General features: G+C 35.5%; 2 protein-coding genes across 11 annotated transcripts in view; both read left to right on the top strand.

Annotated features, from left to right (window-relative positions):
• The window catches only part of tnni4a (troponin I4a), a 30,652-nt gene extending 22,227 nt beyond the window's left edge, over window positions 1-8,425 (top strand). For 2 of the 6 annotated variants that reach the window (XM_042722734.1, XM_042722735.1), the window contains 7 exons: window positions 3,148-3,179; window positions 4,222-4,225; window positions 4,663-4,710; window positions 5,853-5,984; window positions 6,140-6,229; window positions 7,047-7,217; window positions 7,487-8,425. In XM_042722734.1, coding sequence (XP_042578668.1) covers window positions 3,148-3,179; window positions 4,222-4,225; window positions 4,663-4,710; window positions 5,853-5,984; window positions 6,140-6,229; window positions 7,047-7,217; window positions 7,487-7,573 — 564 coding nt within the window. In that variant the 3' untranslated portion in view covers window positions 7,574-8,425. Of the gene's footprint in view, window positions 1-1,044; window positions 1,213-3,147; window positions 3,180-4,221; window positions 4,226-4,662; window positions 4,711-5,852; window positions 5,985-6,139; window positions 6,230-7,046; window positions 7,218-7,486 lie in introns of all 6 variants that reach the window. The other 4 variants (XM_042722738.1, XM_042722736.1, XM_042722740.1 and 1 more) reach the window with 4 other exon arrangements.
• Window positions 8,426-12,579: 4,154 nt separating this feature from the next.
• The window catches only part of LOC109046893 (non-muscle caldesmon-like), a 50,531-nt gene continuing 49,419 nt past the window's right edge, over window positions 12,580-13,691 (top strand). For all 5 annotated transcript variants that reach the window (XR_006154615.1, XR_006154614.1, XM_042722675.1 and 2 more), the window contains exon 1: window positions 12,580-12,716. The gene's annotated coding sequence lies outside the window, so the exon portion shown is untranslated. The remainder of the gene's footprint in view (window positions 12,717-13,691) is intronic.

The following is a 13,691-nucleotide window of genomic DNA, read 5'->3' as shown; positions in this document are numbered from 1 at the left end:
AGCCATGAAAATATAGTGAAAACGATCAAAAATGCTGGCAGTGGCTGGCAACTAAAAAAAAAAAACACTGGCCGGGAAAGAGTTAAAACACCTCAAACTACATCAGGCCAAACTAACCTTGAATGTGCAATCAAGACATTAACAAGCCAGCATTCAAAGTTTGTCTTGACACGTTGTTGTTTTTCTGGATTATTATTGTAGCTCGATTCTTGCATTGTTTGAACCCTTAATCTCTCGGTTACCAGCTTAGGTCATTAACCGGTATTATCCTCGAGAGTTTGAGGGCTGGGGTCATGTTATCAGCGATGACAGTGAAGAGCGTGATAGCGCTGAGTGAAAACCAGTCCTCCTAAAAATAAACACCATCAGAGGCGCGTGCTGCGGTGCACATGTATTCACTTCACCACAGACAAAAGCGCATGAGCGATGCGTCATGGGACGCTTACGGCTTGTGTTCACTCCATCTCTCAGTGCCTGTCGACAGCTGCCACTCTCATACTCCAGATTCCACCAAAGGTGTATGTCCTTCCACTGTCCTCTCTTTATGAACGCAAAAGCCAAACCAGGTTTGCCACTTAATCCGTCGCTGAACCATAAAATGCATTGCGGGGTCATGCGTTTATCGATCTGAGGCTTTTAGACCAAAAGTTGCCCTCTCGACCTCGGTATGGAGATAAATGTTCTTGCCGTGCCACTTTCCCCCTGTTTTTATGACTTAAATGCTATGATCCATTTTCACATTCTTCCCAGCAGTCTCGAGGTGATATTCACCTGTAATTAATGCCACGCTCGACTGAATACTAGGACTCGTTTGAAATTCAGGCCTCTGAGCTTTGGTTAATTTGTAGCGTGAGACCATAAAATGCTCAATTAAACAGTTATGTGCATTTATATCTGACCGTAGGACACCCGGAGCCTTTGTTGTCTTTGGGGTGGCCGTGAGAATCTTAATCACCTGAATATATGAATTCTAATGCGTGGGAATTTGTCTATAGTATTTTCTGTGCTAGATCAGCCATTAATGTGGTGTTTGTCCAATTCCAGAACAATGGTGTGCCAAAAGCTGGCATTCATGGGAGGCGCTGCGCTCTGAGTTATTTTGGTTGGCCATTCACATCTGAGAGGTGAGGCATGGATCAATCTTTGAAAATCACACTACTCCATCTCTGTACCATCACTCCTCTTGTCACGCTCCTGGTCTTCTCTTCAAAGGTAAAAACCTTGTATCGATGCATTTTTATGATGTCTAACAGTTTGCCGTGGTCCACTTCAGAGGTCTTTTAAGTTAGAGAGCAGAGAGCGGTTGAAGATTCTTTTGGTTTGAGCAAATGGAAGGGTTGTTCACTTCCTTTGCTTGAGTTTTTGTTTATTTTGGCATGTTTTCGGTAGGATTAATGACACTAGGGCATGCAGACTAATAGTGTGGGATATTGTGAGGTGAATGACAGGACATGACTGGAACAACATTCTGGATGGACTTGGTTTGTTGTAACTGTATATTGTGTGAGATGCTGGCAGTGTATCGCCCCATCTATCTGTCAGAGATGACCAGGTGTTGTGGCTTTACACCATCATAAACATGTATATTTACTTATTTATTGTTAGGTGAAATGTAAATTTATTTATGCATTTATTTATATAAAAATGCAATTTTTCCCTCTTTATTTATTTAACCTAAAATGTATTTATTTAAAAATGGATCTAATTTATTTTAATGCATATTTTGTCAGGGGTGCCTATATAAAAAGTGAAACTAGTTATTTAAGACCTATTATGAATTCTAGATTACAAAACTAAAAGATACATTATTAATTAAAATTAAAATTAAAATTTTGGTGACTGACCATAGTGGTGGCTAATTACACTTATTTACTTAATTGAGTGGTCAATAAAAAAAATAAATTAATAAAATAAAAAATATATATTGTTAGGCACAATGTAAATTTATGTATTCAGCAATTTATTTAAAAATATATTTATTTATTTATTTTCCAATTATTAACATTTATTTTAATGCAAGATATATTGTCAGGGCTTTCTGAATAAAAAGTGAAGGTAGCAAAATTAAAGCGGTGGTGACTGCTGAGACTAAACAGTGGTGGCTAATTACATTTCACATTGGAATGGACTTCGTTTGAAATTAATTTTAAGTAAAATTAACAGCAACATAATTTGAATTGTAAACCAAATAAGTATTGTTGGAGGAAAAAAATAATCTAATTTCTCCCCTTGGAAATGCAATACTAAAGTACTGTTCACGCCTGTGTATTGTCATACATAAGTCCTGAAGAATGTCAAACATGAATATCAGGTCAATGATTCGACTGTTTCTTGCCAAAGTCATGTCAGATATATCAAGGACGTTAACATTAGCAGGAAAGCTGTTGAGCCAACAAACTGTTGAGTGTTTGTCATTTACAGCATTCCCCTCAGATTCTATATTACAGATGACATATTTCACTTTGATTGTGAAATCCAGATTCGCTGGATGCTTCTTCGTTGTGTTGCATCTGATTCATTCCATGCACTTTGTAAGTTGCACCAGATTTATCCTCACAGTTTTCAGACATCACAGGGTTGAATTCACACTAAAACACTACCTACATTTCCTATCCTCATGCTTTCTGCCTCTAAATTCATCCCTCAGCACTGTTTTCCCAGAGGAACCCCATTAACCCCGTCTCACAGCGTTCAGTGAGACCGTCAAGGTCACAGTTTTCTCCACGGGGCCAAAATGTCAAGACCCCGATCTCTTTGAACCGCAAGCGGTAATGAATGTATCTTTGAAGACGCTGAGAAAAACGGCTGATGCACACAGAGAGATGGTTTATTATATTGGCGGAGTAAAGGTCACGGTTCTTCCGTGTTTGAGTCACGGCGATGACCGGTATTAAAGCCAAACCCAATGTCCGGTACAGTGCTGTGAACCGTCTACATATTGGAATTGCATTAGTGGATCTGTAGCTTTTGATGTCAAAGGACGGCAGGTTTCTTTAATGCATTTAAACGCTCTTTTTTTAGGAGCAACCCTTGACTGTGGCGTCACTCTTAATCCGTGACAGTTGTTTGGCATTTGACTAGTGATGCCTGACGTGTGCAGATATGAATGATGAAGTGCTGACCACAATTATTTTGGCTCTCTTTCAGGTCACATGGTGTATTGCAGTCATGTCTGAAGGGTGAGTGTTATCTTTATTAGACTGTTGACCCTGTCAATGTCATACTTATCCAAAACGGCTCATTTACACCAGTGTATGATTATAACTGTGAGTCAGGGTTATTATAGTTAACTAAAACCAAATGGAAAGCTGAAAAAATAAAACCACAAAAACATTGTTACTTGTAATTTACTTGTAACTTATTTATGCAACATTTCTCATTTTAATTTAGTTTAACAGGATGCAGTAAAATAACTAAAACTAAAACTGAAATTTAAAAAATTATAATAATAACTGCATAGAAAATAACTATGACACAAAACACAACAAAAATTACTACAATTTTAACTAAAATTAAAATGGAAAAAATAAAAATATAAAAATAAATAAATATATTAACTGAAGCAAAATATTAATAAAAATCTGAATGGTATCTCAGCGATACTAAAATAACACTGTTCGAGTTTCGAGATTTTCTTTTGCAAAATGTTTTTCAAGTAATAACCATGCGCATTGTTTTCTTTCCACAGATTTGAAGTCTTTCCAGACTTTCTAGTCTTACTTAAATAGTATCAATAATACACATTTCTGAAATATCACAACCCTGTTTATTTATTTACTTGCTATGAAGTACTATTTGTTGCTTATGTCATTTCTAAAAATAAAATAAAAATAATAATACACAGACTTATGATGAATTATTAGTTGGTTCTTTGAAAATACTACAGTATGTAGCCACTGAATAAATCTATCACTTTTAAACTCTTAAATAATATCAATAATACACATTTTGAAATATTAAAACCCAATTTATTTACTTACTATAAAGTACTATTTGTTGCTTATGTAATTTCTTAAAATAATATAATATGTATTAAGTGATAAATAATAATTCATCAAAAATAATACTTTATAGCTGCTGAACATTTAGAAAACCATAGCAACTACATAATACAGTCCAGGCAACATCTAGAATTAATCTTAAGCAATATTTACATTTTCTGTCAAATATATAAAATTGCTTTGTTTGTTTGTTTTTCTACATGCAATGATGTCTTTACAGACCAGTAAGTGAAATCTCACCACACTTGTCATGACAGTTTTGTCTCACTGTGCTCTTAATTGTTTCTCTTTTAATAGTTTCCATGCTGATTAGCAACAACTGAAAGTAGCAGTGCACGTGGTGGCATCTACTGTATATATTAAAGTCCAGTGAACGCTTGAATGGATGACCCTAATCCAGCTCTAAATGGTCTTTAGTTGCTCAGTATTTCTGTAAGGACACTGAACAGCATGTTAAAAACTAATCTGCACTGTACGTTTGCTCTGCTCCGCTTAAAACTACACTGAGCTACTGAGCCCTCAATTTGGAGATTCTAACAGTAATCAGGTCAGGCAGTTAATGCATGCACCACGGCGCGTGTAGATTAGACCTACACGCAGGACTGTCTTAACAGAACCGCAGACTATAATGAGCTCGGCTTAACTCTCACTCTTCTTGTAGAAAAAGGCCAAATCCAAGTTCTCAGCAACACGCAGACTTCTGCTGAAGGTGGGTCAAAAACAAAGCTGAACATTTACAGTACAATGACTCTGTGTGTGTGTGTGTGTGTGTGTGTGTGTGTGTGTGTGTGTGTGTGTGTGTGTGTGTGTGTGTGTGTGTGTGTGTGTGTGTGTGTGTGTGTGTGTGTGTGTGTGTGTGTGTGTGTGTGTGTGTGTGTCCCAAAGCTCAGTTAACAGCATTTTTGGGATGCTGTTGTGGGAAGATTTTTCAGAGTTGTAAATAAAACTTTAAAAAAAATAAATAAATAAATAAATAAATAGAATCTTTACTTGAAAATTTCACATTTAATTCAGTTAACTCACTTGCCATTTCTTTGTTATTATTTGTGAAGTAGTAGTAATTTCAGAGTGAAAAATTTTTTATATATATTTTTGTAATGTATTTTACATTTATTTTTACATTGGAAATGAATGGGGCCGATTTTGGAAAATTTAAAAGCAGAAATGTGTATTTATAGTTTTATAAAAACACACAAAACACTTCTGCTAAAACAAAAAACTTGTTTATTACATACATATATATATATATATTATATATATATATATATATGTACTCTCTCTCTCTCTCTCTATATATATATATATATATATATATATATATATATATATAGGATTATTATAGTTAACTAAAAAAAATTACTGTTCACTGAATTAACTGAAACATTTCTTCTTTTCCTTTAGCTTAAATGATGTACGATCAAACTGAAATAAAAATAATAAAAACTGTATATGGATATATTGAAAAACAATAACTTTAATACAAATTACAAACAATGAATGACAATGAGAAAAAATTAAAAGATTAGATAGATAGATAGATAGATAGATAGATAGATAGATAGATAGATAGATAGATAGATAGATAGATAGATAGATAGATAGATAGATAGATAGTTGTGCATGTGTATCCTCTACAACCTATTACTTGGATGGACAATTGTGACTTAAGAATTGTACTCAGAACTGGTTTAATGTGTGTTTTGCATTAGTGAATTGCATTAGTGAATCGGGTGCTAAAGTAACACTGAAATCACATGCAAATGTTCAGCGCTGTCAGTGGACACGAGTGATGAATGATGTATTTTGTACTTACCTGACACCTCTCTCAACTTTTCCTCGGCTGACCCTCAGAGCAAACTGCTGAAAAAGGCAGAAAGCTTGCTGGTGAAAGAAAAAGAGCAGAAAGAAGTGGAGAGAGAAAACACCCTGAGGGAGAGAGCGCCGCCCCTCAATCTCTCAGGCCTGTCGGTCCAAGAGCTGCAGGTGCAACACTTTACTGTTGCAGATATTTACATTGAGAGCCGCTACTGCGGCCAGATGGCTGCGTCCCAAAACATCTCTCAACATATCATAAGCACTCGTGCTCATGGTGTTTGCATTAGTGACTTGAGTTGATGTATCATCATCGGTCTTTGCAGGAGCTTTGTAGAGATTTGCACCACAAGATTGACATTGTGGATGAAGCGCGGTATGACCTCAATATAAAAGTCACCAGAAATGAAGCAGAGGTATGTAAATGAAAAATGAGGTATGAAAAAAATGATATACCATGCGGTTGGAGGGGGGATTTACTTTTTCTTTTACCAGATTTAAATCTGTCTAGTTTTAGACTTTTTAGTCTTTTTTTAAATTCATAAATAATATCAACAATACACATTTCTGAAATATTATCTTTTATTTATTCTTTCATTCATTTATTAATTTATTCATGTTTTAATTAATGTGTTTGTTTGTTGGTTGGTACGATTCTCGCTATGTTTTAGAAAGAAGTCTGTCACCAAGGCTGCATTTATTTGATCAAAAACACTGTAAAAACAGCAATATTGTGAAATATTATTACAATTTAAAAGAACTGTTTTCTATTTGAATATATTAGAAAATATAAGTTATTCCTGTGATCAAAGCTGAATTTTCAGCATCATTACTCCAGTCTTCAGTGTCACATGATCCTTCAGAAATCATTCTAATATACTGATTTGCTGCTCAAGAAACTTTTCTTATTATCAATTTTGAAAACATTTAAGATTTTGTGAAAAACATGACTTCTTTCACAATTCTTTGAATATAAAGCTTAAAAAAAATAGCATTTATTTGAAATAGAAAACTTTTGTACCTTTATAAATGTCTTTACTGTGTCAATTTAATGTGTCCTTGCTGAATAAAAGTATTCATTTCTTTCAAAAAAATATATTTTTTAATCTTATCCCAAACCTTCAAGTACTACTGTATGTTCTTCAGAAAATATAAAATATTTTAAGGACTTTTCTTGATACAGCCACTTCAAAGATTTATTAACTGAAGCCTGATATATTTGTTCGTTACCAGATTCTCTCATTAACCCAGAAGATCTATGAACTGAAAGGAAAAATGAAGCGGCCGAACTTGAGAAGGGTGAAGAAGTCGGCGGATGCCATGCTGGGATCGTTCACAGACACCAGAGTCATGAAAGCTGACTTCAAAGCCAACCTCAAAACAGTTAAAAAGGAAGAAGAAAAGGTAACACTCCAGCTCACACTCACACGTCTGGCTGCTGTAGTGCAGGCCGTGCTTTCAGCTCATTTGCTCAGATGTGCTGTGTCTGAAGAGACGGGTTATTTTAGAAATCAAGTGATTTCTTTAAAGGCCTGGCTGTGATGAAATGTTGGCATTTAAACCGCCCCGTCTGTCTGTCTGATGCGTGTTGCCACGGTCCGCCGCGGCCGTGCAACCATTTGAGTTGCTCTCATCTCTGTCTTTCTGTCTCACTGGCACTTTCTCTCCATCAGAAGGAAGAGGTCACAGACTGGAGGAAAAATGTGGAGGCGATGTCAGGCATGGAGGGCAGGAAGAAGCTTTTCGATGCCGGACAGTAGACGAAGGCGTGAAAAGAGGTTGCAAATGATAAAGGGGCATTGGCATACAAAGCTCATGTTGTTTGTTTGAATTTTAATCACCTTCAACATTTTATGGTAAATTATTCATTTATTCTGTCAACCAGCTATGGCTTCCATGCAACATTAAAGGAATAGTTCACCCAAAATATTTTGAAGATTTACTCACCCTCAGGCCATCCAAGATGTAGTTTGTTTCTTTAGCAGAGCAGATTTAGAGAAATGTAGCATTCCATCGCTTGCTCACCAATGGATCCTCTGCAGTGAATGGGTGCCGTCATAATGAGAGTCCAAACAGCATCACTCCAGTCCATCAATTAATGTCTTGTGAAGAGAAATAAGTGTGTTTATAAGGAAGTCCATCAATAAGGCATTTAACTTTAATCCGTCACTTATTGCCAACATATGAGTGCATAATCCACAATAATGCTTCCTTCAGTGAAAAAAAAAACATCTTCTGTTCTCCTCTCGCATCAAAATTTACCAACATACAGTATTTGTTTAGAATTGATTTGGACTGGTTGCACTTGTAAACAGTGCTTGATCTGTGCATATATCTCTCCTGATTCAGATGAGATTACGTCTTCATTGGAGAAAGAAATATTATGGATAGAGGACTTGTATTTTAGCCTGAAGCACCAGTTTAAAGTTTAAAATCTCTTAATTATGGATTTGATTCTTACAAACGCACAGTTTTTACTTCACAAGCTGTTAAATAATGGACTGGAGTGGTGTGAATTACTTGAGGACTATTGTGAAGTTTTTATCAGCTGTTTGGACTCTCATTCTGACGGCACCCATTCACTGCAGAGGATCTATTGGTGAGTAAGTGAATAGTGGAATTTGAATTTCTCCAAATCACTTCCAAACTCATCTACATCTTGGATGTACATTTTTAGCACTTTTTTTTTTTTTTAATTTTGGGGTGAACTATTCCTATAAACAGCGATTTGCCTTTCAAAAATTTGGGGTTGTTACAGTTGTTTTTTAATTGTTTTAAAAAGAAGTCTCTTATGCTCACTAGCTGCATTTATTTGATAAAAAAAATATAGTAAAAAACATTCATATTGTGAAATATTACAATTTAAAATAACTATTTTCTATTTGATAGAAAGCTCATGTTGTTTGTTTGAATCTGAATCACCTTGAACATTATTTTATGGTAAATTATTCATTTATTTTGTCAGCCAGCTGTGGCTTGCATGAGATATTAAATTGTGATTTGCTGTGATTAAAATGTGCGAGCGCCGTGCTGTCCATAGAGAGGGATTAGATAATAGAACATCCTCATATTCACATCATATCATATCAACTGTGTAAATATTTGCTTCATATTCAGTGTTGATTGAAACCAATAAAGCTACTGCTTACCCTCGGGTGAAGAGCTTGATTATTTTATTACCTGTTTGAAGTTTACAAACAGAAAATAGTTTAATTTTTAATAGAAGTTTATTGAGTGAATTAGGACGTTGGAGTCCTTCATTAAAAGATCAAATATTTGATTAAAACATGCTGTAATGTCAATGCCATAGGAAACGCATGTTGAATACCCAGTTTAAAGTAGTTTTAGGTGTTGACCTACAGATGGCGCTCTGCATTTATAATACAACGACTGAACTGGCATTAAATCAACACCAGGGGGAGACAAAGTCACACAGACTTATCAGCAGGCCTCAAGGAGCCTTACATCAGATGTGAGTCACAAGAATACCATTGTTAAACAAAAAAAGATACAGGTCAAGTGTTATAGTTTTTATCTGAAATAGAACATTTGTGTGTGGACAGATGTAGTGGTGTTTAGAGAAGGAAGCACAGGGAGGTGAAGGGAAGGAATTTGGGTGGCAGTGTATCCTCTATTACCAGACAGATGGCAAACCGGCACAGATAGAACATCAGTCATCGAGACCTGGGTCAGCACATCCACTTCGGCACAGAAAAAGCTTAAGGTCAGAACAGACTCTTTAAATCAGCAGAGGAAAGGAAATCTGTGTATTCAGCTGAACTAGACCAGTGAATCAATACCTGTGGTGGACTGGAGCTTTAGGATATGTGTATGTGGATATGAGTAGTTAACATTAAATTTAATTTACTTAACAGAAAATTAAAAAAAATAAATAAATAAAAATAATGATTTTATATTAATTTTATGACCTCACATTATTGACAAGCTAAATGGAATATTTCCACACTGAATTTTTTACTTCGTATAAATTTTTCGTTCTTGTATTGATATTAAATTTAACATATGATTATTGAGGTATTGTTTGTAATAAAATTGTAGACATGAAAAACAGTTAAAAAACTGTAATAGCATTTTCTTGTAAAATGTACTTTATCATTTTTTTAGTTTTCTTTTTTACAAATTAAAAAAAATAATTTTAAAGTGTATTTTTTATTTGTGAAATAATAAAGAAAATGGGGTGCACTTTACCTTTTACATGCATTTACATTTTACCTAATTTATTTATTTCATTTATATATATATATATATATATATATATATATATATATATATATATATATATATATATATATATATATGTGTGTGTGTGTGTGTGTGTGTGTGTGTGTGTGTGTGTGTGTGTAGATATGTTGTGTGGCAAGTACCCATATGCTGCAAGTTTTTTATTTGTCCAAACACATCAAAAAGAAAAAAAGCACCATCTAAATGTTTTTCAAGTTGATCAAAGTTATTTTGAAAGCTTTGTGCATAATCTTAAAGCATGCAGTATCTTTTTACCATCCTATTAATGCAGGTTTCTCATTTTTATGATTAGCAGATGGATTTGGTTTAGATTGGATACAGATGCTGTCTCTTTGGCAATGTTAGATGCACATTGTTCTTCCTCCCTGGAAAATGACTTCCAAAGGTTCACTGTATCCTGCCACACTCTTTTTAATGCCAGGAAGGTTTAGGATCAATGTGAGAGAAGTTCAGAGATCAAGGAGAATCATCAGATTGTTCTGTAACGTCCTCGGTTCACCGAGTTGATAACCGAGATGCTGAATACTTCATCTTCTGTATATTAAAATCAACAGGTGATACCTTGTACAGTTCATTATTTATAGTAAAAAATTTAAAAATGTCTCGCTTGGTAAGTTATTGAAGTTTAAATCTTCAGTGTCCACAAGCACGAGGCCATTAGAGATGAAGAGTCATGTGAAATCACATCCTGAAAGATATAAAGCAGAGCAGATATTAGCACCCTGGGGTTCACCTACAATTCTCTGTGATGTTAAGCTCTCGATGCTTCAGACGTCCTGGTTAAATCAAGTTCATGTGCTCCCATAGAGAGAGACAATCTTTAGATATTCCCTTTCTTAGTGCAAGTTGAGGCAAGCGGCTAATATTTTCAGGAACTCGTATTAATATCTGAGGTCATCTCAGGTCTTTTCCTGATGTTATAAACCAGAGTACATTATAAAAGTAAACTTCTGAGATCTTCAGGCAAATATAGTGCAGGCAAAGCCCTCAGATCAAAGGACCAAAAATGTCTGGCAACTTCTCCTGTGTAACCAAATTACAGGCAAAGCAATCGACATTTGACTGCTCTCGGTTTCCAATTCATGGGAAAATACTGGGAGATATTTTCCTCACACTTTGAGGTGAAGCACTTCTGTTTCACCAGACTCATGTGTAGAACTAATAAATCCTAATTTTCCTTCGATGGCGTTCGCTTGATTTATTTGCCAGAGTTCAAGAATGCAATTTTCAGCCATTCTTTTTAATGTTGCCAGGACACACACACACACACACACACACACACTGACCTCAGTTCTAATACTGTGGTCTGATTCTCACACAATACACTTACACACACATTTTTGGTCAAAACATCCTTGAATGTACCCTAGTATAGAGGCTCAGCCTTTTATTTTGGTAATCATATTTATTTTTTGAGGTAATTAATAAATGACCTCATCAAATAATAATAATAATAATAATAAAAAACTTTACAGTTAACTTTTTATTGATTAGGGCTACATGATTACTGAATTATCATTGGGATTATTGAAGAGTTAAAATGCCAGGCCACACAATTATTCCATTCAAATTAATGTAGGCTAATAAACGAGTTAGGGCAATAGTAATCCAAAACAAAATGCAGTCAGCTAAAATGTGTAATGTAAAATATACGTTAATAACTACTATTATTACTAGGTTAAGTGAAACTGGCGTTACTTTCATGTCCCTCGTATCACGCCGCGCTCACTCTGTCAACTGGTGACATATAGAGTCTCTAGTGTTACCTATTACCTTGAAACTACCTCAGATAACTTAAGTATTAAAATATTACTGTAAATAATATTCTTGAAGTTTTCCTCTTGTTGCTAAAACCGACTTTTTTTGTTCATTGTAATGGACTATTTTTCTTCGCGGAAGCGTTAAGGTAAGCAATTTACATTTATGCATTTAGCAGACACTTTTATCCAAAGGGACTTAGAGTGCATTCAGGCTAACAATTTTTTTTTTTACCTAACACGTGTTCTCTAGGAATCGAACCCACAACCTTTTGCGCTGCTAACGCAATGCTCTACCAAATGAGTCACAGGAACACTATTAAAATTTAAAATCAAATCAGTATGTCCACGTATGTACTTAGTTAGTGCGTGCCATTTAATAAGCGCAAAATAAACCCCTTCAGGACAACGTGACCATTGTTTGGTCAAGGTTGCTGTCAAATATCAGTTTTCCCATTTTTTCAGCTGCAGGCATAACGTTACTACATATAATAAAACAGGATATAATGAGTTTGAAAGTGAGGATTAAGGCACTTGTGTTATATATTTAAGATTTTACTTTCCTACATTAAATAATAAGTTAATAAGAATACTATAATTGCAGTAGTGTTCGCTTCTTCGTTGAGAGTAAGGATATTAAATCGTGTTACCAGTGCTTCAGACGAGTCTGGATCTGCATCTGTAGGCCTACTTTCGGCGGGTGAAGAAGGCGGAGGTCGGATGGAGTGAATGGCTTCTAAAGGGAGGAGCTTCCCAAAGTCTCAGAGTCCTGTTACAGAGCGCTGGAGATTTTGGGAGTGAAGGAAACAGCTCAAGTCATTTTCTCTTTGCAGGTTTCTCCGCACATCCAAAGCACGCACACTTCGTTCGCCTCAGCGCGCAGGTGAGTTTTACCGTCACCGCCAGATGTTTGGACGCGAGTTTACTAACTTTACGCACTTATTAGCAACTCTTCCTCCTTGCTTGATAAAACATTAACCATTTGTCGTCAGTCTCACTGAAGTCTTTTGTTAAAAATAAACGTGGCTTATATTGCATGCATTTTATAGTAGCCTAGGCTATGTTGAATATTAGGCTATATGTTAGTTTGCACTTTTAGTGTAATTCAGGTTTGGAATACATATAAATATAGGCTACTTGTGCATTGATGCATGTTGATTGTTATTTGAGTGTTTGAGAGTTGTTCATTTAAGTCTCTTAATCCTATTTCTTGTCCCCTTTCTATCCACACCCACCATTTGCATACTTCTTGCATCTTATTTACGAATCAGCCTGGATTTCTTTCCTCTACACAAGCCAGCATCTCTAGAAAAATGCCTGGGTTGATTGACAGCTGCCAAAATTATATATAAAAAAAAAAAGGTGTTTTGATACTCTTTTGAACCGGACTGGATTGGTTTTAAGTGTGCTTTGCTGCAATAAAACTTTTATTGCATCAAACTCTTTTAGGGATCTTCAGCTTTTTTGCATCTTTTTTGAGAGATTCTGCGTAAGTAACCTCTTCTTAAGCATCCCGTAGTCTACATAAATAGGAGCTACTGTCCCATGTCTAGATTTAGGGATTCTGCTGTAACCCATTAAGATTCTCCTTGGTATCGTCCAAAATGGATTTAAAGTTTTCTCTGGCTGCCCGCATCTCCACACTCTCTTCTCGAAATATTTGTGGCGTGGAATCACCGGCCATGAACATTCTTATATTGTTTAATTCATGTCTGTTGTGGGATTTGGGACGGAGCTGAGGGGGTGGGGGGTTTAGACTGGATGCTTTGGGAAATTTCTCTTCTGGGAACCATTGAGTGCTTGTTTAACTAAAGCGATGCATTTATGAAGCTTCTTGATTGTTGCTGTTTGCGTTTTG

This window comes from Cyprinus carpio, chromosome B4 (assembly GCF_018340385.1).
Source record: "Cyprinus carpio isolate SPL01 chromosome B4, ASM1834038v1, whole genome shotgun sequence".
Taxonomy (NCBI): Eukaryota; Metazoa; Chordata; class Actinopteri; order Cypriniformes; family Cyprinidae; genus Cyprinus; species Cyprinus carpio.
Note: the sequence above shows the minus strand (reverse complement) of the source record. Positions and strands in the feature narration are given on the sequence as shown.